The sequence below is a fragment of the Psammomys obesus genome, unplaced genomic scaffold (genome assembly GCF_907164565.1).
Source record: "Psammomys obesus unplaced genomic scaffold, mPsaObe1.curated_primary_1811, whole genome shotgun sequence".
Classification (NCBI taxonomy): domain Eukaryota; kingdom Metazoa; phylum Chordata; class Mammalia; order Rodentia; family Muridae; genus Psammomys; species Psammomys obesus.
The window spans coordinates 164,517-190,529 of NW_026590405.1; the positions used below are offsets into that span (position 1 = coordinate 164,517).

A 26,013-nucleotide genomic window follows, 5' to 3' on the forward strand; every position below is an offset into this window, starting at 1 on the left:
TAGAGCTGGATTAATAAACCAGAGCTCTACTGATAAAGGTCAAACTCTGGACAGCTGATACAACAGTAGCATAGCAACAGGAGGAACTATTAAGCCTTTTTTTTTTTTTTTTTTACCTATTTAGGATACCTTAAATCAACTTAGACCTTGCAACCTTTATAACTTGCATTTACCAACTTTAAGACACTTTCTTAGACCCTCAAGCAACATTTTTTTGGCCTTTGTATCTAGTTATTTACCATGAGACATAGGTGAGACTGCTATGAACATTTGTTGTCCTTTAGCTAAAGGGATGGTAAAAGGTTCCATTCAGGCCTGTTTCTTGAGTCTGGCAACAAGGCATAGTGTCTAGGCCTGACAATAGCAACTCTAGGGCTGAGGCTTAAGGCCTGGTCTCCTGCATATGAAGAGAACTGAGAAGGCATCTGATGTCTCCCAACACAGTAGTTGGCAACTTGTCCGTAGGACTCCAGTGTGAGGCCAAAACAGACCTGCAATGTTACCCTGGGCTGGGCGAGGGTGGTGGAGGTCACTGAATCAAGGAGCCATTTGTCCTCTGCCAGGCCAAGGAGCTGGAAGCCCGGAAGTGTCTATGGCTCTTGTGCTGGTTGAGCCTCCATGGCTGGGCACAGAGGACAAACCTACATGGGAGCATTTTGACTTCCAGAGGCCAGTCTGCCCTCAGACAGCTTGTTGAGGTAGCTGCGGGACCAGCATCCCCTTCGGCTGCTTTTGAAACAGTCACCTGGCAGAATTGACTTTTGGCTGTACCCCAGTGGTATGGGGCATTGCAGACCTCTTATTTTCTGTGTGGTAATGCCAACAGCCTCAGAGCATCAGCCAACGTCTGGAGAATAGTTTTTGGTGTAGATGAGCCTGTCGGGAAGGCTCCTGTCTTATTTTTTTTTACCAACTCCTGTATGGGTACTCAAGGACCATCCTCAGCTGTTATTAAAGATGGCAGGGAGACCATGTTTGCATCTGTAAGACTATAAATATATTTTGGACATGTTAGAGAACTTGATCATCTATGAGATGACTGACTATTAACTTGCATTCGTTAACCATCAAATATAAGTGCTTTAGGTTTTGTCCCGGGTAAGTTGCAGCCTTAAAAGTCATAAATACAGTCCATTAAAGTGAGAGCACAACTGTTTTATGTATGATTTAGTATATAAAACATCTATAGCTTATAAAAGTCTAAGTCTATATTATAGATTAATAATAATACCATTTTTAGAAAATAAGACTAAGCATATTTTAATCTTTTGATAATAAAGCTACAGTACAATGACCAAATTTTAACATAAATAAGTAAATGCTATTAAAATTAATAGATCTTAGTTTAGAGTATTGATATTACATCTGAGTTTATTATAGCAAACCTATTATTTTTTGTGTTTTCTTAGGTGTGCTTAAGCCCTTCCTTCAAGTTGAAGTTTTCATTCTAGTACCTTCTGTACAGCTGGGTTTTAGACAGACACTGCTCAAATTTGGTTTTAGTGTGAGATGTCTTTCTTTCTCCATCAATTGTGTTTGAACACATTGCTGAGTATAGTAGTCTGAGTGGTCTCTTAGAGTTTGTAGAAGATATGCCCAGGCCCTTCTGAATTTTTGAGTCTCCACTGAAAAGTCAGGTTTTTTTTTTTTTTGGGGGGGGGGGTGTTGTTTTAATAGGCCCGCCTTTATATGTTATTTGGTCTTTTTCTCTTTTTAACATTCTTTGTTCTGTACATTTAGTATTTTGATTATGTGTCATGGGGAATTAATTGTGTGGTCCAGTCTATCTGCTGTTCTGTATCCTTCTTGTACCTTGATAGGCACCTCCTTCTTTAGGTTGGGGAAATTTTCTTCTACAATTTTGTTGAAAGTGTTTTCTGTGCTATGGACCTGGGTGTCTTCTTTCTCTATTCCTATTGTTAGTAGAGTTGATCTTTTCATAGTGTCTTCGTGAGGATTATTATTGCTGTGATGAAACACCTCTCAAAGCAACTTGGGGAGTAAAGGGTTCATTCGGTGTATGTTTCCACATCACAGTTCATCATCAAAGGAAGTCAGGTCAGGTATTCAAACAAGGCAAGAACCTGGACCCAGGAGCTGCTGCAGAGGCCATGTGACTGGCTTGCTTAGCCTGCTTCCTTCCTTCTTTCCTCCTTTCCTTCTTTCTCTCCTCCTTTCCTTCTTTCTTTCCTCCTTTCCTTCCTTCTTTCTTTCTTTCTTTCTTCCTTCCTTCCTTCCTTCCTTTCCTCCTTTCTTTCTTTCTTCCTTCCTTTCTTTCTTTTTTTGTTTGTTTTTTGTTTTGTTTTGTTTTTTTCAGGCAAGATTCCTCTGTTAACTGCCCTGGCTATCTTGGAACTCACATTGTAGACCAGGCTGTCCTCAAATTCACAGAGATCTGTTTGCCTCTGCCTCCCAAGTACTGGGATTAAAGGCATGCACCACCACACCTGGCTTAACCTACTTTCTTATAGAACCCAGGACCACATGCCCAGAGATGACACTGCCCACAATAGGCTGTCCCCTCCACCCCATTAATCACTAGTTAATTACCTATAGCTGGATTTACTTACTTACTTATTTATTTAACCACTTCACAACCCTATCCCAGCCTCATCCTTTCTGTCCTCCCTGTCCCACCCCACACTCCTTGCTCCCATTCTCCCCTCTCCTTTCTCCCAGAGAAGAGGAGGCCCTCAAGTGTTATCAATCCACCCTGACATCTCAAATCTCAAGTAGGACTAAGCATATCCTCCTTCACAGGGGAGTGACAAGGCATCCCAGCTAGGGGAAAGGGAGCTAATGAAAGGCAACAGAGTCAGAAACAGCCCCTACTCCTACTGTTAGGGGACCTATATGATGACCAAGCTGCACATCAGCTACATATATGTAGGGGTTCTAGGTTCAGTCCATGCATGCTCTTTGGTTGGTGGTTCAGACTCTGTGAGCCCCTATGGGCCCAGGTTAGATTACTCTGTAGATCTTTTTGTGGTGTCCTTGATACCTCTGGCTCTCTATCCTTCCTCCCACTATTCCACAACACTCTTTTAGCTCGGCCCATTGTTTGGCCATAGGTCTCTGCATCTGTCTCCATCAGCTGCCAGATGAAGCCCTCTCAGAAGACAGTTATGCTAGACTAGTGTCTGCAAGCATAGCAGAGTATCATTAATAGTGACGGTGGTTGGTCCAATCCCGTGGGGTGGGTCTCACGCTGGGCCAGTAACTGGTTTGCCATTCCCTCAATCTCTGTTCCATCTTTACCCCTACACTTCTTGTAGACAAGACACATTTTGGGTTGAAGGTATTATGGGTGGGTTGGTGTCCCCTTCCCTTTGCTGGGAGTCCCCCACCTGGCTACAGGAGGTGCCAACTTCATACTCCTTAATACCCACTGCTTGGAGTCTCAGGTACAGTCACCCCCATAGACTTCCAGGAACCTCCCCTGTCCCAAAGATGGCTCCCCTACTGATTTCTATTCTTTCTCCCAGTTCTTCTCCCAACCCCTTCCTCCTCCTCTCTCTCTATACCCACATAATCCCCATCCCTGTTATCTCCCCACCCCCTCTCCCATTCATTTCCCTCCCTCCTTCTACTTGGGATGCCTATTATATTTCCTGTTCTGTTTCCTTGGGCCCTCCTTGGCTTCTTTGGGTCTGTGGATTTTAGTATGGTTATCCTGTACTATACAGGCTAATAAGTGAATATATACCAAGTGTGTATTTCTGGGTCTCGATTACCTCACTCAGGATGATCTTTTCTAGTTCCATCATTTGCCTGCAAAGTTCATGGTTTCCTTGTTTTTAATAGCTGAGTAGCATTCTATTGTGTAAATGTACCACATTTTCTTTATCCATTCTTCAGTTGAGGGGCATCTAGGATGTTGCCAGTTTCTGGCTATAGATCAAAGAACTCAATACAAAACCAGATATACTAAATCTATTAGAAGAAAAAGTGAGGCTCAGCCTTCAACTCATTGACACAGGAGACAACTTCCTGAATAGAATACCAACAGCTCAGGTTCTAAAATCAATAATTAATAAATAGGACCTCATGAAATTGAAAAGCTTCTGTAAGGCAAAGGACACTTTCAATAGAACAAAACAACACCCTACCAATTGGGAAAAGATCTTCATCAACCCTACATCTGAGGGATAATATCCAAAATATATAAAGAACTCAAGAAATTAAACACCAACAAACCAAATAACCCAATTAAAAAGGGGGGTACAGACGTAAACAGAAAATTCTCAAAAGAGGAATCTCAAATAGCAGAGAAACACTTAAAGAAATGTTCCGTGTCCTTAGTCATCAGGGAAATGCAAATCAAAATGACTGACACTGAGATTCCATCTTACGCCCGTCAGAAAGGCTAAGATCAAAAACTCAAGTGATAGCGCATGCTGGAGAGGGTGTGTAACAAGGGGAACCCTCCTCCATTGCTGGTGGGAGGAAAAACTTGTACAACCACCATGGAAATCAATCTGGAGGTTTCTCAGTAAATTGGGACTAGATCTACCTCAAGACACAGTTATACCACTTACTCCTGGGCAAATACCCAAAAGATTTTTCCACCTTACTACAAGGATACTTGCTCAACTATGTTTGTACAGCTGGATCTCATGGAGGCATTTTCTCACTTGAGGCTCCATCCTCTCAGATTCTAGCTTGTGCCAAGTTGACATAAAACTAGCCAGTATACACTGTTTTCTAAATTTCTTATATGTTTTGTGCCTGGATATATACATATATTATAATATAAAATATTTTATATTTTAAATAAAATATATTATATCAAAATATACTATATTTGTATATAATATATATTTGAGATTCAATATTTTCCCTTCCCAACATATCCATTTCTTCTGTCTTGTCTTCAATGCCTGAGATTCTCTTTTCCATCTTTTGTATTCTGTCAGTGAACCTTGCCTCTGATATTCCCGTTCAAGTTCCTAAATTTTTCATATCTAGATTTCCTCACTTTGTATTTTCTTTTGGATTAAATTTCCACAATAAGGTCTTGAACTGTTTCCTTCATTTCCTTCCACTGGTTTGTGTGTGTGTTCATAGATTTCATTAATAGATTTATTCATATCTTTTTAAAGGATCTCTAACATATTCATAAAGTTCATACTCAAAAAGCTATATTGCTTTTTCAGGGTCTGCAACAGTAGAGTTTCTGGTCTCCAGTAGAGAGACCACCCTGGCTGTTATTGTTTTTATGCTGGTATCTAGACATCTGAGTTAAAGATTATTACAATTCTTGATGCTGATATCTGTTTCTGTCTTTGTTAGGTGGGTGTTTTTTGTTTGTTTGTTTGTTTGTTTGTTTGTTTTTGTTTTTGTTTTTGTTTTTTTGTTCCTTGGTTTCTGTTGCCCTCCTTGTTTCTAAGAAGAATGTGGTAGATGTGGGTTGCCTGGTAGGGGGTGCTTCTGAGATCCTGACAGGTGTGGCCACTGGGGCTCTGGGTAGAATGAACATGACAGAGAATGGAAATGCACTGGAAAGGGAGGCTGAGGGGGTCTACCAGAGGGAGGATAGCAGAATGTGCCACCATGATCTATATATTCCCCTGAGAATGAGGGGAGAGAGAGAAGCCAGACTGGAATAGTTGATCTGCTACAGAGTTAAGGATGGGAGGGGAGGTTAGACTTGGAGCAGAGGAGGGGGAGTGAAGGTTGTCCATGACTCACTGGCCTTCATGGCCAGCAAGTTTCTAGCCTCCAGATTTGGTGACTGAGACAAAGAGATGGAGTAGTGAGGAAGGCATTAAGATCCACTAGAGGTAGGGCAAGGCAGGTGGAACACTGTGGGGCTGGGGGTGAGACAAGGGGACTAGATTTGGAGCAGAGGAGAGAGAGTTAAGCTCGAAAGGTGCTTCCCTGGCGGTGGGTCTCCATGGAATGCTGGAGGGTGATCAGCTCCTCCCGCACGCTCTAAAGCTCTAGCTGGGTCATAGCTAAGGGATAGTCCTGCCTGTTGGGTCAGTCCCTCCGGATCTATGAAGATGAGACAGTGACAGTTTCATATTCTGGGTAAAGAGGTACCAATTCTTTGACAGAGAAATCAAAAATGTATCTCTATTTCCAGGCAAGTGTCTTTCCTCCCACCCATGGGCTCACCTCTTTGTCCAATGGTTGCAAACTGTGCCTGCTTGAGTCTTGCTCACTGAACTCCCGTCTGGATATCTCTCCAGATATGGTGGCCTGCGTTGTGCCTTCTGAGTGTGTAAAGCAGTGTGGCGTTGATGTTGGCTGCACTAACTACGCCTACCCGACGCTGGTGCTGAAACTGATGCCCATGGGTAAGTAAAAGCCTGGGCTCATACAGCCTCAGGTGCTAGGTCTGCAGATGAGCATAGAAATGTTGTGGTTTACTCATCAGTAATTATCACTTTCCACTAGTTCAGCTCTGTTCGTAGACATTTCTTGGGCATGTTTCACATGTTGCCAAACCATATTCTGAGCCTACACATTCCAGAGATGGACCAGGTGTTTTCTGTTAGAAGAATCTTGACTCTTTAGGATCAAGACGCTTTGATGAAAATTAAGAATGTTTGCATTGTCTCTTTGCTAATAAAAAGCATTGTTTAACCACAAACCTATATATCCAATGGAGTAGAGGTTAATTATGGGCCAGTGACACTAAGATCTTTGATCTCAATCAATCCAATTTGCAATCACTTATTAAGTGTATTAGGTCCCAGACACTGGCTTGGGTGTCCAGAAACATTGATGAAGTCACAAATATAAATCCCCCTACCATTTAGAATTCACATTTCAGTTTCCTGAGACATAAAATAATTGTGCATGTGAAGAAGGTAAATGATTAAGATGCTGGGGAGTGACTGTGGTGAATAGAAGCAGGTCAAGGTAGAGAGCTCCGGTTAACACTTGGTTAACACAGGCTTTGCATCCTGACACACAGGAACATTTTCAGAATGAAGAGAACATATCCCACAGATCTGACACCACATTCCCCCACCCTCTGTTCTAGAAGATGTAGGGCCAAAGAGAACTAGAGCATCAGGCTCCTATTAGGACTTAAAACTCTTGGCTTTTCCTCTCTAACAGCAGCAGAACCACTAACTAGACTTTTCCACTAAACCTTTGCTTGGAGAGGAAATCATCACAAGGAAAGATGACATGATACGTATGGTTTATTCTGTTCTAAAAGTAGGTTCCTGAAGATGTAATCTGAATTTGTATTTGAGACTAAATTCCCCATTGGGTAATTTTGAGATCACCAGGAATTATGCATGGAGCTCCACGTGCATTTCCGTTATATGTGTATTATTGGTAGCAGCTGACGTAGTCAATGCTCCAGACAGAACCATTGTCTTGAAGAAAGTCCCTACTTTTAGCCTGGCACTCAGACACTAGGACATCCCTTCTAACCACAGTTTGAACCCTCTCCTGACCCTAGGACTGCGAGGCCTGATGCTCTCAGCCATGGTGGCCTCTCTGATGAGCTCCCTGACCTCCATCTTCAACAGCGCCAGCACGCTCTTCACCATAGACCTCTACACAAAGATTCGGAAGAAGGCATCAGAGAGAGAGCTCCTGATAGCTGGACGGTAAGGGAACCTGGTCTCTGCCTAGAATTCCCCTCAGGAAGGGAAAATGTAGAGATGAGCTAGAGTTTGAATATGTTTGACTTTAGTGAAAATAATCATCGATCTACTGAGGAAGAAGGAACACTAGGAATGATTCAATTCAACATATCTCTTTATATAGCCCAAAATGGGGCCATTTAATGTAATGGTTGTTTTCCCCACTTAAAGGTAATACTTATTTTCTTTTTTTTTTTTGTTTGGTTGTTTGTTTTGTTTTGTTTTCTTTCTCAAGACAGACTATCCCTGTGTAACATAGCAGAGTGCTAGAATTACAGGCGTGTGCCACCATGCCTGGTTGGTTTTTTTTTTTCATATTTTAAGTATTTCAGGTGGTTCATGGGTTGTTTTTTTTTTTAACTTTCCCTCCAACAAGCCCATCCGAGCACATCTTCCCACAACCATGTCCATATTTCAGATGAATATGGAGATGAGGAGATTTCATGCTTAATCTTGTTAGTCATATTTGCTCATTTATTCACACACAAAGCAAACTCTGGGTTTAGAAAACCAGATAGCTCATCTTTATAAATCCCAAGATATTATAGTCAGCATTTTACCAGCCCTTTCTGTGAGGAAAACACGTGAACATTTATTTCATGTCAATACATCAAGTATTTCTTCTCAGTTCTTCTAGCATTCTGGAAAAGAGAAGGCTGTGTTAATTCTTTTTTATGGAAACTCACTTTTTTCCTATAACTAAGAAAAAGATAAAAATTTATTATACAAATAACTACTGATTAAGAAAACTAATACAGTGTTTAATTCTTAGATCAATATTATATTAAATAATTATTTTAATCTTTTTTCTTTATTATTTTTTATTAAGTACATTTCATTCACTTTGTATCCCAGCTGTAGTCCCCTCCCTCTTACCCTCCTAATCCCACACTCCCTTCCTCTTCTTCTCCTTTGCCTACCCCCCCCCCAAGTCCACTGATAGGGAGGTCCCCCTCCCCTTCCATCTGACCCTAGTCAATCAGGTCTCATCAGGATTGGCTGCATTCCTCTGTGACCTGGTAAGGTTGTTCCCCCCTCAGGGAGAGGTGATCAAAGAGCCAGCCACTGAGTTCATGTCAGAGACAGTCCCTGTTCCCATTACTAGGGAACCCACTTGTACACTGAGCTGCAATGGGCTACATGGGTGGAGGGGTTCTAGGATATCTCCATACATGGTCCTTGGTTGGAGTATCAGTCTCAGAAAAGACTCCTGGACCCAGAGTTTTTGGTACTGTTGCTCTCCTTGTGGAGTTCCTGTCCTCTCCAGGTATTTCTACCTCCACTTCTTTCATAAGATTCCCTGCACTCTGACTAAAGTTTGGCTATGAGTCTCAGCCTCTGCTTTAATATCCTGCTGGGTAGAGTATTTCAGAGGCCCTCTGATAGGCTCCTGTCATGTTCCCTGTTTTCTCCCTCTTCCAATGTCCATCTCCTTTGCCTTTCTGAATAAGGATTGAGCATCTTACCCAGGGTGCTCCTTCTTGATCAGCTTCATTAGGTGAACAGATTTTAGTTTGATTATCCTTTATAATATGTCTAATACCCACTTATAAGTGAGTATATACCATGTGTGTCTTTCTGCTTCTGGGATACCTCACTCAGAATGATCTTTTCTAGATCCCACCATTTGCCTGCAAATTTCATGATATCCTTGTTTTTAATTGCTGAGTAGTATTCCATTGTGTAAATGTACCACAATTTCTGTATCCATTCCTCAACTGAGGGATATCTGGGTTGTGTCCAGATCCTGCCTATTATAAATAAAGCTGCCAAGAACATGATTGAGCAAATGTCTTTATTGTATACTTGAGCATCTTTTGGGTATATGCCTAGGAGTGTTATAGCTGGATCTTGAAGTAGCACTATTCCTAATTGTCTGAGAAAGTGCCAGATTGATTTCCAAAGTGGTTGTACAAGTTTACATTCCCACCAGCAATGGAGGAAGGTTTGCCTTTCTCCACATCTTCTCCAGCATGTGTTGTCACTTGAGTTTTTGATCTTAGCCATTCTGATGGGTGTCAGGTGAAATCTCAGGGTTGTTTTGATTTATATTTCCCTGATGTTGAGCATTTCTTTAAGTGTTTCTCTACCATTCAATATTCCTCTTTTAGGAATTCTCTGTTTTGCTCTGTATTTCATTTTTTAATTGTATTACTTGATTTGTTGCTGCTTAACTTCTTTAGTTCTTTATATTTTCTGGATATTAGCCCTCTGTCAGATATAGGGTTCGTGAATACTTTTCCCAGTCTGTAGGCTGGTGTTTTGTTCTGATAACAGTGTCCTTTGCATTACAGAAGCTTTTCAGTTTCATGAAGTCCCATTTATTAATTGTTGATCTTAGAGCCTGTGCTGTTGGTGTTCTGTTCAGGAAGTTGTCTCCTGTGCCAATGAGTTCAAGTATCTTCCCTGCTTTTTTTTTTCTAACAGATTTAGTGTGTCTGGTTTTATATTGAGGTCTTTGATCCACTTGGACTTTAGTTTTGTACAGGGTGATAAGTATGGATCTATTTGCATTTTTCTACATGTAGACATCCAATTAGATCAGCACCATTTTGGGGGGATGCTATCTTTTTTTCATTGTATGGTTTTGGCTTCTTTGTCAAAAATCAGGTGTCCATAAGTGTGTGGGTTTATTTCTGGGTCTTCTGTTAGATTCCATTGATCCACCATTCTGTTTCTATGCCAGTACCATGAAGTTTTTATTGTTGTTGCTCTATAGTACATCTTTTTTTTTTTTTATGTAAGACCTTTATTAACAGGTGCTTGCAGTTCATTGACTTTTATTTTTTTGAAAAAATCAAGTTGTAAACTTATTACAAACTAAAAATGAAATTCTTAAAAATCTCAACTTGACCAGATATGAAACAATTTAAAAACCATTAAAGGTGTATTGAGAAAAACCAGGCCTTTTTTTTTTTTTTTTTTTTTCTTAAAAAACACGTTTGTCATTACCAAAAAGAGACATCTTTAGGTAAAAATAATAAAAACCCTATGCTGCATAGATAATGCAGATAGTTCTAGTGTATCTGGTCAACGGGCCAAAAGCAAGCACTTAGGTCTTCAGCTCCAATCTTTGTTCATTTCTCATTGCTGGAATTTCATATTCGTTTCTTCTTGTTGGATGACCAAACCGGATGATGGTAGAGATGGTAAGCCGGTGTTCGCTCAGCCCCACCTGCTCAGCCTCGGGAGCGGACGAATTCTCAGCTGGTGGATCTGCTGCTTTTGTCTCTTTGCCATCTTGTGGTTCAGGGTTCTCTGGGCGTCTGGGTGGGTAATTGAAGTTGCGGCGATACCGACGTTGAGGTGGCTGCTGACCTTGGGTCTCACCTCCTTGATTTTCCTTGTCCTCTTCATTGCCATCCTCTCTGGGCTGTCTTTGGCGAGGAGGGCCCCTGCGGAATCGTGGTCTGTAACCCCGATACATGTTCTGTCTCACTGGTCTGCCTTGCTCTCCCGCACCCTGGTTGTCAGCACCCTCCATCACTTCTCCTTGCACAGGAGGGTTGGAATAGTGTGGTCGACGCCCATAGGGTCTCCGCATGTAGTAAGGTGGGAACCTTCGCCTGCGATAGGGCCGGCGCTGTTGGGCCTGGCCTTCAGGAGCACTTTCCGATCCTTTGTTCTTTTCCCCACGCTCACTATTCTGGTAGTTTTGCTGGTAATTGCGTGGAGGACCCCTACGACATGGATAGCGTCTATAATGGTTACGGTCTGCTGCGTATTTACTGCCTTGAACTGGAACTCCTCCAGGGCCTGTAACATTTGCTGCCTCCGCACCCTTTTCTCCTTCAACAACATCAAACTCCACAGTCTCTCCATCTCCTACACTGTGAAGGTACTTCCTGGGGTTATTCTTCTTTATGGCAGTCTGGTGTACAAATACGTCTTCCTTGGTGTCATTCCTGTTGATGAAACCGTATCCGTTCCTTACATTGAACCATTTTACTGTTCCCAAAACCTTCGTTGCGATGACCTTCTTGTCCGCCGATGTGAGGCCGCCCGGGCCGCCACTCCACGGGCTGCCCGTGGAGCCGGGCTTGGTGTCGGCGGCGCTGAGGGCGGCGGCAGGGGCGGCGAGCGGCTGCTGGGTCTCGGCCTCGCTGCTCATGGTTGCGGTGATGGTGACTGGGGCCGGCGGCGACGGCTGCGGCTCCTCCCGGGGTGTGATGGTGACTAGGCCGGCGGCGGTGGGGCTCTCAGGGTTCTCTGGGGTCCACTCTCCGCTCCCGCTACCAATCGAACTCTCTATAGTACATCTTAAAATCAGGGATGGAGATTCCTCCAGAAGATCTTCTATTGTAGAGGATTGTTTTAGCAATTCTGTTTCTTGTTATTCAATATGAAGTTGAGAATTTTCTTTCATGGTCTGTAAAGAATTGTGTTGGCAATTTGGTGGGAATTGCATTGAATCTGTAGATTGCTTTTGGTAAGATGGCCATTTTTTACTATGTTAATCTTGCCAAGCCATGAGCATGGGAGATCTTTCCTTCTTCTGGTATCTTTTTCTATTTCTTTCTTCAGAGACTGGAAGTGTTTTTCATACAAGTCTTTGACTTGCTTGGTTAGGGTTACACCAAGGTACTTTATGTCCTCTGTGTCTATTGTGAAGGGTGTTGTTTCCCTTATTTCTTTTTCAGCCCATTTGTCTTTTGTATACAGGGGGGCTACTAATTTTTTTTAGTTTATTTTATATCCAGCCACTTGGCTGAAGGTGTTTTTCAGCTGTAGGAGTTCCCTGGTAGAATTTTTGGGGTTACTCATGTATACTATCATATCATCTGCAAATAGTGATAGTTTGACATCTTCCTTTCCAAACTGAATCCCCTTGATCTCCTTTAATTGTGTTATTGCTCTAGCAAGGACTTCAAGAACAATGTTGAAAAGATGTAAAGAGAGTGGGTAGCCTTGCCTTGTCCTTGATTTCAGTGAGATTGATTTAAGTTTCTCTCCGTTCAGTTTGATGTTGGCTATAGGCTTGCTGTATATTGTCTTTACAATGTTTAGGTAAGTGCCTTGTATCCCTGATCTCTTCAGGACTTTAAACATAAACGAATGTTGGATTTTATCAAATGCTTTTCAGCATCTAAGGAGAGTATCATGTTGGGTTTTTTTTTTTTTCTTTCAGTATGTTTATATGGTGAATTATATTGATGGATTTCCATATATTGAACCACCCTTGCATACCTGGGATGAAGCTTACTTGGTCATAGTGGATGATATCTCTCATGTGTTCTTGAATTCAGTTTGCAAGGTTTTTGGCTTTTTTTTTTTTTTTTTGAGTAATTTTCATCAATGTTCATAAAGGAAATTGGCCTGAAATTCTCTTTCTTTGTTGGATCTTTGTGAGGTTTAGGTATCAAGATGACTGTGGCTTTATAGAATGAATTTAGTAATGCTCCTTCTGTTTCTATTTTATGGAATAGATTGAAGAGTATTGGTGTCATCTTTTCTTTCAAGGTCTGGTAAATTCTGCAATAAAACCATCTGGCTCTGGGCATTTTTTGGATGGGAGACTTTTAATGACACTTTCTATTTCCTTAGGGGATATAGAACTATTTGATAGTTCTATATCTTGTCTTGATTCAGCTTTGGTAAGTGTAATCAATTAAGAAAATTGTCCACTGCATTTAGATTTTCAAATTTTGTGGTGTTTAGGCTTTTGAAGTAAGACCTAATGATTGTTTGGATTTCCTTAGTGTCTGTTGTTATGTCATCCTTTTCATTTCTGATTTTGTTGATTTGGATAGTGTCTTTCTGCCTTTTAGTTAGTTTGGCTAAGGGTTTGTCTGTCTTGTTGATTTTCTCAAAGAACCAGCTCTTGGTTTCATTGATTCTTTGAATTGTTTTATTTGTTTTTAATCTATCGATTTCAGCCCTGGGTTTGATTATTTCCAGCAGTGTAAAGAGTCCACCATGGACTAAAGCCAGATCTCAACAACAACAGAAAGAACAAAAAAAAGCCTACACACACACATGGAAACAGAACAACTCACTATTCAATGACAGCTGGGTCAGGAAAGAAATAAAGAAAGAAATTAAAGTCTTCCTAGAATTCAATGAAAATGAAGCACAACATACCCAAATGTATGGGACACAATGAAAGCAGTGCTAAGAGGAAAGTTCATAGCACTAAGTGCCTTCAAGAAGAAATATGAAACATCTCATTCAAGCAACTGAATGGCACACCCGAAAGCCCTAGAAAAAAAGAAGATACACCCAAGAGCCTGCATGATATTCATCCAGGCCCTTCTGGCTTCCATAGTCTCTGTTGAGAAGTCAGGTGTGATTCTGATGGGTTTGCCATTATATGTTACTTGGCCTTTTTCCCTTGCAGCTTTTAGTATTTTTTCTTTGTTCTGTATACTTACTGTTTTGATTATTATGTAGCAGGAGGATTTTCTTTTCTGGTCTAATTTATTGGGTGTTCTGTAGGCCTCTTGTATTCTTATTAACCTCTCATTTAAGTTGGGGAAATTTTCTTCAATTATTTTATTGAAAATATTTTCTGGGCCTTGGAGGAGGGACTCTTCTTTTTCTTCTATTCCTATTATTCTTAGGTTTTGTCTTTTTATATTGTCTTGAATTTCTTGGACTGTCTGTGTCAGGAATTTTTTAAATTTAACATTTTCTTTGACAGATACATCGAATTCTTCCATTGTATCTTCCACACCTGAGATTCTTTCTTCCATCTCTTATAGTCTGTTGGTTATGCTTACCTCTGTAATTCCTGTTTTCTTCCCTAAGTTCTTCCTCTCCATGATTTCCTATGTTTGTGTTTCCTTTAATTTTTCCAATTCAATCTTCAGATCTTGAACCATTTTGTTAATTTCCTTCACCTGTCTGACTGTATTTTCCTGCTTTCCTTCAATTACTTCACCTGTTTGTTTGAACATTGCTCTGTTTCTTTTATTTCTTTCAGTGATTTAATCATTTCCTCTCTGAATGCCACAAACTGTTTGGCTGCATCTTCCTGTATTTATTTATGGATGGCCATACTCTCTGTTTAACTATTTTCCTCTATTTTTTATGCATTTTATTTGTTTCCTCCATTATGCTTTTTATAAGCATAGATGTAAAGTCATCTTCTTGAATTTCACTTATGTTACGGTGTCCAGGGCTACTTGCCCCTGGATAACTGGGTTATGGAGATGTCATTGCTTTGCCTTTTGTTGGTTGTGTTTTTACACTGGCTTCTACCCATCTGGCTGTCTCAGGTGTTGGCTATTAGTTTCTGATGCCAGCTAAAATCCTGGGGTGGGGAGAATTCCCTTGGCAAGAAGATGGTTGTGCCTGAAAGAGGCCTCCCCAGCTTTTTGGGTATGGTTAACCGAATGATGGTGCTTCTCAGAAAGTGCCACAGCTCGCCTCAGGTGTATGGACCTGTGTGGTAACTGTGGTCTTTGGTAGTCAGGGAGGCTGTCCTCTCACCAGGAGAAGTCCTGGAGACAGTTGCCCTGCCACTGGGTTTCTTGCTCTGAATTTAATGAGCTGCTACTGCTGTTCTTACACTGTGTTTGCTGGGTACAGTCCTCTTGAAGAACCAGGGAACCTTGTGGTTTGGTCAGTTTAACTAAGGATAACTGGTTGCACCTTGGAGCAGTATCTGGTGGCTGATCCCATGGATCTCAGACTTCTGTAGGTCTGAGGTTGGAGCTCTGTGCCCCAGGACCCAAGAAGCAACCAGTGGCATTTGAGTGCAGCACTCATGTGTGTGGCAGGATGCTGGAGCCTGGAACCTGCAGCAACCCAGAAACTTTTCTGGATTTGGGTGTCCTGACGTTGGAGCTGATGTGTCCCTCTCCCCCCCCCACCCCCGAGGGGTTTCCTCCCATCAGGGAGACCCAGTCTGTGGGGTTTGGGGGTCCACAGTTCAGGCTGGGATGGTGAGTAGAGCACACAGGTGCAGGCGAATGGCTCCACACTGGTGCCTGCAGGAACTTAGGAACTTTTCCAGAGAATTTGGGGGCGGGGAGGTTGGCAGAGTGCCCTGTGGTCGGACCTGATGTTTCCCTCACCATGGAGTTTCCTCCCAAAAGGGAAAGCCAGTTTCTGGTGCCCTTGAGTCCACAGTTCTGTCTAGGATTGTGGATTGGGCAGGCAGGCGGGTCTCTGGGCTGGCGACTGAGCGCCTGCCAGATCCCAGGACCTTTTCCAGGAACTGTCTAGGTGACTTGACAATCGGTCCTGATTGCTTCCTTCACCGAGGGATTCTCTCTCGACTGGAATCCCAGTCTCTGGTGTTGTACTGCCCACAGTTCAGTCTGGGACGGTGATCAGAGCACACAGGTGTGTTGGCGACTGAGTGCCTGCCGGAACCTGCAAAGTCTTCCAGGGTTTAGCTGGGTGAGGTGAGAATGGACTCGATTGCTTCCCACACTGTGGGGTTTCCTCTCACCTGGGAAACACAATTGCTAGTGTTTTATGTCCCCGAGTTCTGTCTGTTTGTCACTGTGCAGTCACTGCTGTCCGGCTCGTCAGATACAGTGTTCTCCCCCAATCCTTTGATTTATTAATATTACGACAAGTTTCTTGCTGGGACTAACATACATAATATGAGAGGGACAAGAGAAGACTTTGTGTCCTGAAGAACAAAAGAGGATGCAGGGAGGAGACTGATGATAAGAACAGAGTAAAGGTTTGTGAAGTCAGGGTTGAGATATGGAGGGTTTTAGTGTGCTGGGGAGCAGGTGAGGAGGGAGAGCAACTGTCATATTGAAGAATTATTAACCAACAGCTAACATTCGTTTTCATGAGGAATCATTCATCTTAGATGAAGCCTTTACGACACATGTAGATAAGCATGGTTGCTATTGAATTAACAGATAATCAGCATAGCGTGGGTTCACATCAGGCCAAGAAGTGTAGTTTTGTTTTGAAAATGAATATATGAAACAAGGATAAATTCAGGAACTCGGAAAACACGCCTGTCATGCTGTTGTTTATGCTCTGATGTTTCTTGCAGGCTGTTTGTCTCTGTGCTAATTGTCACCAGCATCTTATGGGTCCCCATAGTGGAAGTATCTCAGGGTGGACAGCTGATCCATTACACAGAAGCAATCTCTAGCTACCTCGGGCCTCCGATTGCAGCTGTCTTCCTGCTCGCCGTCTTCTGTAAGAGGGTCAATGAACAAGTAAGTGAAAAACAGGGAGGATTTTCCCTGCTGCTCTAAGAAAAATTTGCTCCTCTCACTGGCTCATCAGATACAGTGTTCTCCTGTAGCAAGAGCACATTCTTGCTATTCCACGTGTATGCTCAAGGCCTGTCTCCGTTTCCACTGTGCTCTCCGTAATGTCTGACCCTCAATATAACTGTGAAGGGCCTTAACATGGTGCTCCCTGCTGGGTGCATCTGCATGTATTATAAAATGTCATGTGCTCAGGACGGTGCTGGGGAACAGGAGCTCAGGAATGGCTTTTCAGTGTCCCATCAGGACTCTAACATCATGATCTGACACAAATAACTCCACTCTGCCCAATGAAGATGACAATAGTGCCTATTTTATAGAGGTTGCTATGTAGATTAAATAAGATAGTATACTAAACACTATTTGAAACACTAGTAAAACTGTAAATATGTTCATTGACATTGTGCTGTGAATAGTTGGTTTTTCACTTTTGTGTCTAATCCCTTATATGTTCTAGCTGTTTACTATATTATGTGATTTTTCAGGAAAGTGACAGGCTAATGGTTCTTAGTGTGTAGTGATTTTTCAGCTCTTCAAATTGTGTTACATGAATCATAATTTTATTTGTCCTACACAACAAAGCACAATGTTTTATTCTACATGTACAAGAAAAGTCAGGAAATGTTCAGTTTGGGTCACTGCTGACAGCAGAGTCCTGGGGTTGGACACTCAGCACTGTAGTGGTATTTCAGAACCACAGAGGACAACTTCCCACTGGCAGCTTGTGTTTGCAATTGTCCCTGTTTGTCGGTGTTCCCCTAAGAGAGCGGTAGGAATGAATTATGACGTACTTGAATGAGCGTCTCATGTTCCTAAGCACTCTGTTCTTGGCCTGTTTCTAACAGGGAGCGTTCTGGGGTCTGATGGCTGGACTCGTGATGGGCCTCATCCGCATGATCGCAGAGTTTTCGTATGGGACAGGGAGCTGCCTGGCTGCCAGTGGCTGTCCCCAGATCATCTGTGGAGTACACTATCTGTACTATGCTATCATTCTCTTCTCCGTGTCTGTACTGGTTACCCTGGGGGTTTCCTTCTTCACAAAGCCCATCCCCGATGTACATGTAAGTGATGCACTAATGAGGACTCGCTGGCTTTCAAAGTGTGGCATAATGGGCACTTGAGCTAACACCAGGCGAATGGAATGGTTGGACTATTGGGTTTAGAAGGAACCTAAGAGATAATCCACTATCCAACTAAACACATGGCTCGAGTGTGTGTGAAGCATCAGCCTATTACGTAGAGGCTAAGAAATGGGCATACATTTCAAAGACCAGTGAGGTGTCACTATGGGTAAAGGGGCTTCCTGAGCAAGTCTGGAAACCTGAGTGCAATCCCTGGGACCCACACTGACTGGAGCGCACTGACTCCAGAAAATCATCCTCTCACTGCCACACATGCCTGTGGATGCACCCACAAACACACATCGCTCAGAAATGGTAGTAAAAACAAAGAGCATACTGTTCAAAAGCTCCACGATGTCGCTGAAGAGAACATCTGCGTCATTGTTATAAGTACCGGGAAGGGAATCATCAGTCTTGTCCAATAGACAAAAGAAAGATCTTACAACAGACCTGTCCATCTGAGCTGGGCCTCTCTGCTGTTGAGTAGAAATTCAGATCTATTATAAAGACTGATATAGAGCCGGGCACGGTGATGCACACCAGTAAGGCCAGCACTCAGGGAGGCAGAGGAAGATGGATCTCTGTGAGCTCAAAGCCAGACTGGTCTACAAACTGAGTCCAGGACAGCCAGGGCTACACAGTAAGACCTTGTCTAGAGAAACAAACAAACAAACAAAAGGCTGATATGAATGTTTTTTTTTAATCAAAATTAACAATGATGAAAGAAAGAAAAAACCAATGAGGTGTATTTTTGTCTTTCAAGATGAAAAGAAATGCTTAATAACACTAATATAAAATGGTAAAGATTTAGTAAAATTTCAGCACCCAAAATTATTATTAAGTGTGGGAATTTATGCTTGGTAAGAATGCAATTATGAGGTATCTAGTCAGTTTTAAGTCTCACAATTTATTAGTCCTTAATCTCTGGTTCAAGAGCTTATGTAGACACTTGTACAAGTAGAAAAATATATACGAATCGCCATTTTCCATGCAAATGTCATTGACTCAAAATCTGGAAAAGTTGGAGTTGCCATCACGAAGAAGATGGCACTATCATAAGAGTGTGCTAACTATGATGCAGGTGTTTGAAGGTAGCTTCTGACTCCCTTTTGAGAAGTTATTCAGTGAAAAGAATGCATACAGAATAACATGGGATATCATGTTATATCATAACAATAATATCACTTGTAGAATATAATTTAAATAGACGCACAAATGTGTGTGTGTGTGTGTGTGTGTGTGTGTGTGTGTGTGTGTGTATGTATGCATCTGTGTCTACATGCAGACAAAAAGACATTGATTAACAACTAAAAATTTCAGCACCATCATCTCTGGGACATTATCAGACACTGTGAAAGAAATGCAAATGTTTTTCATTTTGCACTCTATATGATAAATGATATCAGTATGTAAATATATGTTATACTTATGTTTTAAACATTATACATTAGATTTACATCCTAATGCTGCTTTTTCCTACAGTACATATGTATACCATATTACATATAATTATATCTAGTGTATAATATGTACATATAACACATTTACATACTAATAATTGTTTATTAGTAACATATGTATGCATTATATAACCTTTCATGTATGTTTGTACTCATTGCTCAATCTTGAAGCAATACATGTTTGCATGTTTTATTTAATGGGGGCCAATAGGTGATGTGTGAAGCTGGAACTCGATACCTAGGGTTGTGAAATGACTTTACCAATGACATGTCCCCAGATTTCATGACTAAATGTTTGCACTGAGTATTGGATATTGACAGAATGAGCAACAGGAAACTCGTCATCATTTCCAAACCAATAAACATAACAATGAATTCTTGTCTGCTAACACAAATAACCACAATTTATTACCCAGTTTTCTTTATAAAACTTTTGTCTAGAGTTCCAGCGGACTATTTAATTTATGTTATATATATGTTATATTATGTTATATATATGTATATATATATGTATACATATATATACGTATATATATGTATATATATGTATGTATATATATGTATATATATACATATATATACACACACATATATATGTACACACACATATATATGTGTGTATATATATATACACACATATATATATATACATATATACATATATATGTATACATATATATATGTATATATGTATATATATATGTGTGTGTATACATATATATATGTATATATATATATATGTATACATATATATATGTATACATATATATATGTATATATATGTATTCATATATATGTATATATATGTATATATATGTGTATATATGTATATATGTATATATATGTATATATATATATGAATTAAAATTCATATATATATGTATACATATATATGTGTATATATATGTATATATGTATATATATGTATATATGTATATATATACGTATATATATGTATACATATATATATGTATACATATATATACATATATATGCTCCAATTTGAACTTTGAAAGCAGGTGCGTAAGTGTCAACAGATGGTCCATAGAGAGTCGTGTAAAATGTTGTGGGACTCACCTAGTAAAACAATAATGAGATCTCTTGGGATAGAAGCTTTGTGGCCAAGTCCATGGTAGCCCAAATTAGGTCCGGATTCAAGAAGTCTCAAGAAGATATTTTAATGAAAAAGTAGAGGACAGGATATCACCTTAATGCCAGAATTGAGTGCTAGTCTCAAGGCCATGCTTGTCTACACAGTGAGGTCTACACAAGCTAGAGGTATATAGTGAGAGCCTGTCTCAAAAAAAAAAAAAAAAAGTAAAGAAAAGAGGATTTAATGCACAAACTTTGGCTGAAACTCCTGGAGCTCTGGCAAGATGTCCCCGCGCTGACGTGAAAGCATGTGCCTGCAAGTCAGAGCCAACAGCAAACCTCAGGGAACTGCATAGAGTCCCTGGAAAACTAGAGTGCGGGGTGACTGAGGGTATGTGGGTTGTAAACCTATGGACATTTGGACCAGTTTCCTCAGCATAGCCCTGGGGTGTGTCCATTGTGTCCAATCACACTTGTTGCATGTATGGTAAAATAATTACAGGACAACACATATCCATACATTTGCAACAGTGGTAATCAATACACAAAGCAGGAGACTCTTGATCATACAAATGAGAGTCAAAATTCTATAAAGCTTAAAAATTTAAAATAACTGGAGGCAGGAAGGGGATGTGTGATTGCATTTGAAATTCAAGAATTGAGCACAGATAGCTGTCTCAACACAATAGATCCAGAAATACAACTTATGCTATGTCAAGGGACAATGAAAACCCCAGTCATTACAGCATAGGAAGGGGAACAAGGAGCAGACTGTGTCAGAGAAATAGCTTCTTGCATTCTGCAGAACAGGGAAGCACTGATTCTTCACAATAATCTGTTGCGTATTTTATAAGGAAACAGAGGGAAGGAGTTTAAAGGCTTTCTACACACTCACAAAAGTAAATGTTTAAGAAAAATGGAAAGGCTAATTTCCTTGATTTTCTAGTAACATGTTGCATATATATATATATGTATGTATCAATCTAGTGCTCTGTGACACACACACACAAACATATATATATGTATATATATACATATATATGTATGTATGTATGTATAATTGTGTGTCCAGTAAAACTTCCAAGCTAGGAACGATGGTGCATCTGCACCTGGGAGGTGGAGGCAGGAAGATCAGAGGTTCAAGGACATCCTCAGCTACGTAGCAGGTACAAGGTCTCATGTGTCTGAGCTACATGAGACCCTGTGTAAAATAAATAAATAAATAAACATATAGAGAAGTAGGTAAATACAAAAAAAAAAAAAATCTCTAGCCAGACTGAAAATAACAATGAAGTTACTATTAACAGTTAGACAATACAGAAAATGAAATTATTATTAACAGACAGAAAGGACAACGAACTGACAATGATGTTACTACTAACGGTTAGACAGTAAGGACACTGAGTGAAGCTGTGGTGTAATTCAGGCTAGATTGATCCCCACTATTCTGAAAGGAAGAGGTTTAGGAATCTTGAGCTTTTAAAAGTTTCCCAAAGAATTAAATACAGAAATGATTGTAAATGATTCATGTGTTTTTGGAGAGTGTGGTATGTGGTATGGCAGGAGGATCTTTCTTTACAATCTATAATACTCTTTTGAGTAGCCCATGTTTTTTTTTAATTATACAAAAATGAGAGTATTATTTGCTGTATTCTAACACGTGCCTTTTGCTAATGCTCCCTGTGGTCTCTGCTCAGCTATATCGCTTGTGCTGGACTCTTCGGAACAGTAGGGAGGAAAGAATTGATTTAGATGCAGAAGAAAAAGAGGAGGAAGGAGCTAATGACAAGACTGAAGAAGGTAACACCTCACTTACATATTGGCTTAGTGAGATTTTTATGTATACTTTTAATTAAAATATAATTACATTCCTTCCCTTTCCCTTTCCTCTCTGTAACCCCCCATTCCCTCTCCATCCAACCCTTTCCATGAATTATAGCCTCTTTTTCTTTAATTAATACTGTTACATATATATGTATATGTATTCTCAATTTATTAATGCAGCCTACTGAGTCTGTTTATGTTTGTGTGTGTATATGGTTTCAGGGCTGACAGTTTTATGTTGTATAACCAATTAGGCAGCTCATCCCTAGGAGAGGTTAATTCTCCCATTCTTGACAGCCATTAGTTGCCTGTAGTTTTCTATCTATTAGTGGGATTTGTCAGATATTTTCACCTTCTATCATGACAAATCTATTAATATCACCACTGTTCTTGTCTTGTTTATAAAGCTTGTGCTGGCTAGCTTTATGTTAACTTGACACAAACTAGAATGGTCATGGAAGAGGGAGCCTCAGTTGAGAAAAAGCCTCCATAAAATAGGGCTGGAGGCAAGCCTGTAGCACATTTTCCTAATTAGTGATTGATGGGGGAGGGTCCAGCCAACTGAGGGTGGGACCATAACTAGGCTGGTGATTTTGGGTTTTATAAGAAAGCAGGCTGGGCTAGCCATGAGGAGCAAGCCATGAGTAGCACCCTTCCATGGCTTCTGCATCAGCTCCTGCCTCCAGGTTCCTGCCCTGCTTGGGTTCCTGCTCTGACTTTCTTCAATCATGGACTGTTACCTGGAAGTGGAAGCCAAATAAATCCTCCATCCCATCCCACTTACCAACTTACTTTTGGGTCATGGGGTTTCATTGCAGCAATAAAAACCCTAATTAAGATGCAGCGATTTCTATTTCACAGCTGACTTCCTGTTATTTTCCTGGTATTCTGGCTCTTAGAATCTTTGTGATTCCTCTTCCAACATGTTCCCTGAGCCATAGACACAGGACCTGTGATGCAGATGTATCCATTGGAGCTTGGCTTTTCACTGCACCATGTCAGGCTGTGGTTTTCAGTAACGACTTCATGGACTGTGGAGATGAGCTTCTTTGATGAGGGATGATGTCTGCAGTTATCCAGTTCTCAAGAAGCTGTTGCTTTTATAATAAAGTAAAACATTGAGATCTCAATGGCTCAATAATGAAGAGAGCCTGTAGAGAAGAAATCAACCCATCCAGTCAGCTACATGAGCATCCTCTGTCCATCCATGTTCCCTACCACATGCCAGGTGCTGAGAGGACATTCAGTGACCTACTGACTTCTCCATCTTCATACCTCATGATTAAGTGTCTAACCCCAACTCTTCTCCAGCCTCATTTCTTCCTATTCTTTCCAACACACCGAGAGCAGGAAGGATGATGCATCAGCTTTCTCTACACAAACTAAGATCCTAGGATACTGTCACAAAGATTCTCTAGGATATTTTTAGAAAGCACATTATGAAAAGATTTGCCACTAATTGTGACAACTGGTATCACAATATAATTTTAATTTTTTACATGAGTTTAAGATCATGTTTTTCTTCTTTTAAGTTGTCTACCAACTCTATAGTATGTTTAAATGGATCTCTAAATAATCTTTTTTACTTTCAGAAACTTAGTGTATATTGAGGCTAGAAAAGCTTCTATATTATCATATGAAAATCCCTTCCCATGGCACCCCCATTTTGTCACTTATTTTTATTTATTTCTGGGAATATTTTTCAGATTTTTATTCATTTATTTATTTTAATTTTATATGCATTGGTGTTTTGCCTGCATATAGTGTCTCTGTGTGGGTGTTGGATCTTAGAGTTACAGACAGTTGTGAGCTACTATGGAGGTGCTGGGAACTGAACCCAGGCCCTCTGGAAGGGCAGTCAGTGCTCTTAACTGCTAAACCATCTTTCTAGCCCCCTTTTCAGCTTTTGCATAGTCAGATTTATCAGGATTTTCTCAGGATTCTTCTGGTTCTTATAAAAATTGTTTACTCATATCTGTACAGCATCTACCCATCTTTGGTGATAGTTTACTTTTCTTTCTTTGTTCCAGACCAAACTGAAAAACCTCATGGATGTCTCAAGAGGACTTGTGACTTATTCTGTGGTTTGCAAAATGCAGAACCCAAGCTGACAAAAGAGGAGGAAGAAGTCCTGAAGAAGAAGCTGGAAGACACATCCGAGGAGCCCTTCTGGAGGACGGCTGTGAATGTCAATGCCATTGTCCTCCTGGCTGTGGCAGTTTTCTTCTATGGCTACTTTGCCTGAACTCTTTCTCAGCCACAAAGAGGCTGGTTCATCAAAGAATCATTTTGTGCATTTTCATTTTATACTTTATTATCTTACATCAGCAATTGGTAATGTTATCTAATGAGGTGATGTCAGCCTTGAATTTTTTGTCATCCCTCCATGTAAATATAATAGTTTATAATTTATGAAACCAGTAAAGTGACTCCATGTGAGTATGTAAAGTAGGCAGAGCCCCAAATCCTTTTCTACTTTCATGCAGTATAATTAACCCCTGAAATTTTATAAATTCAAGAAATATACTGTCATGATTTCATATATATGTTGTGAAAGTTTTACCATAACCAAGTCAACTGGTACATCCATAGCCTAGCATAGCCACTCTTTTTTTTATATACACGAAGAAAACTCTTAATGTGCTCTTAGCAAATTTGAAATAAACAATACGTCATTGTTATCCATAGGTGCATAGGTCTAATATTTTCTTAGATATCCGTAATGTTCTCATCTTACAGGCAAACATTTACACTCTTTAAGCAACACCTCTCGTGTCTCCATACTAGAAGAGGGCACCAGGTATCATTAAAGGTGGTTGGGAGCCACCATGTGGTTGCTGGGAATTGAACTCAGGACCTCTGGAAGAACAGTAAGTGTTCTTAATCTCTGAGCCATCTCTCCAGCCCTTCATCTCTGTTATCTATCCCATCCCTGTGTTATGCCCGATTCGCAAGACCCCCCAAAGTCTACCAGGAGTCAATTCCGTTGCAAAACACATGATGTTCTTTATTCACAGCTTGAGCTGGGGCTCTCACAGACACCAAGGCATTGGTATCCAGCAGAGAGCCGCAAGCTCTGTATTGTGGGTGATTTATAGGTCCCACTGCACCCAAAGCAGGGGGATTCCAGTCTGGCAAGCTTCTAGTGGTTAAAACAGAAAAGGAGAGGCTACATTTCAAAAACAGTTCTGACTTTCTTTATTCTCTGTCTTGTCGAGGGTGGGAAACAAATGGCCATGAGTGGTCTGTGATATTTTCAGAAGCAAAGTTAGAGTTGAATGAGTTGGGGCCATCCTGGCCAGTTTCCTGGCAACAATATCTCTAATGAGCAGCAAGGTCCCTTCTTCCCTGCAGTTGGCTGGATATGCCTAAAAGCAGAAAGGTCAACTGGCCTGATATGTTTTAAACTTTCTAGCTCAGTAACCCAAGAAACCAATTTTTAATTCTCTGGCCTCTCACCTGAGCTGCTGGAAAGCACCACTGCTCTAGTGTATTTTGTCCTGCAGCAACAAACACAAAATACTCAGAATTGTGAGGAATGGGGATTTGCTTTTTTGTAGTTCATCAGATGAGAAGAAACAATATTTAAGAGCCAGATCTGGACAAGCAGCTACATCATTCCATGGTAGAAGGTGGGTGGCCAAGACCATCTGGGACAGAGGGGAAGAAAGGGACCAAATTATTTTTTTTAATCAGGAACCTACTCCTGCAATAATAC

At 40.7% G+C, this 26,013-nt stretch overlaps 2 protein-coding genes across 2 annotated transcripts in view; one reads left to right on the forward strand and one right to left on the reverse strand.

Annotated features, from left to right (window-relative positions):
* Positions 1-24,976, forward strand: part of LOC129676586 (solute carrier family 5 member 4A-like) — a 139,042-nt gene extending 114,066 nt beyond the window's left edge. The window contains 6 exon segments of the mRNA XM_055606996.1: positions 6,192-6,302; positions 7,424-7,574; positions 16,576-16,744; positions 17,644-17,859; positions 22,169-22,271; positions 24,326-24,976. Coding sequence (XP_055462971.1) covers positions 6,192-6,302; positions 7,424-7,574; positions 16,576-16,744; positions 17,644-17,859; positions 22,169-22,271; positions 24,326-24,540 — 965 coding nt within the window. The 3' untranslated portion in view covers positions 24,541-24,976.
* LOC129676729 (Y-box-binding protein 1-like) lies at positions 10,663-11,809 on the reverse strand. Its single transcript, XM_055607262.1, has one exon. The coding sequence runs from the start codon at positions 11,719-11,721 to the stop codon at positions 10,663-10,665; it is 1,059 nt and encodes a 352-aa protein (XP_055463237.1). The 5' UTR covers positions 11,722-11,809.
* Positions 24,977-26,013: the final 1,037 nt, after the last annotated feature.

Bases quoted from the DNA above. Each gene is read 5' to 3' on its own strand.
- LOC129676729 (XM_055607262.1), bottom strand. From the start codon at position 11,721: ATGAGCAGCGAGGCCGAGACCCAGCAGCCGCTCGCCGCCCCTGCCGCC.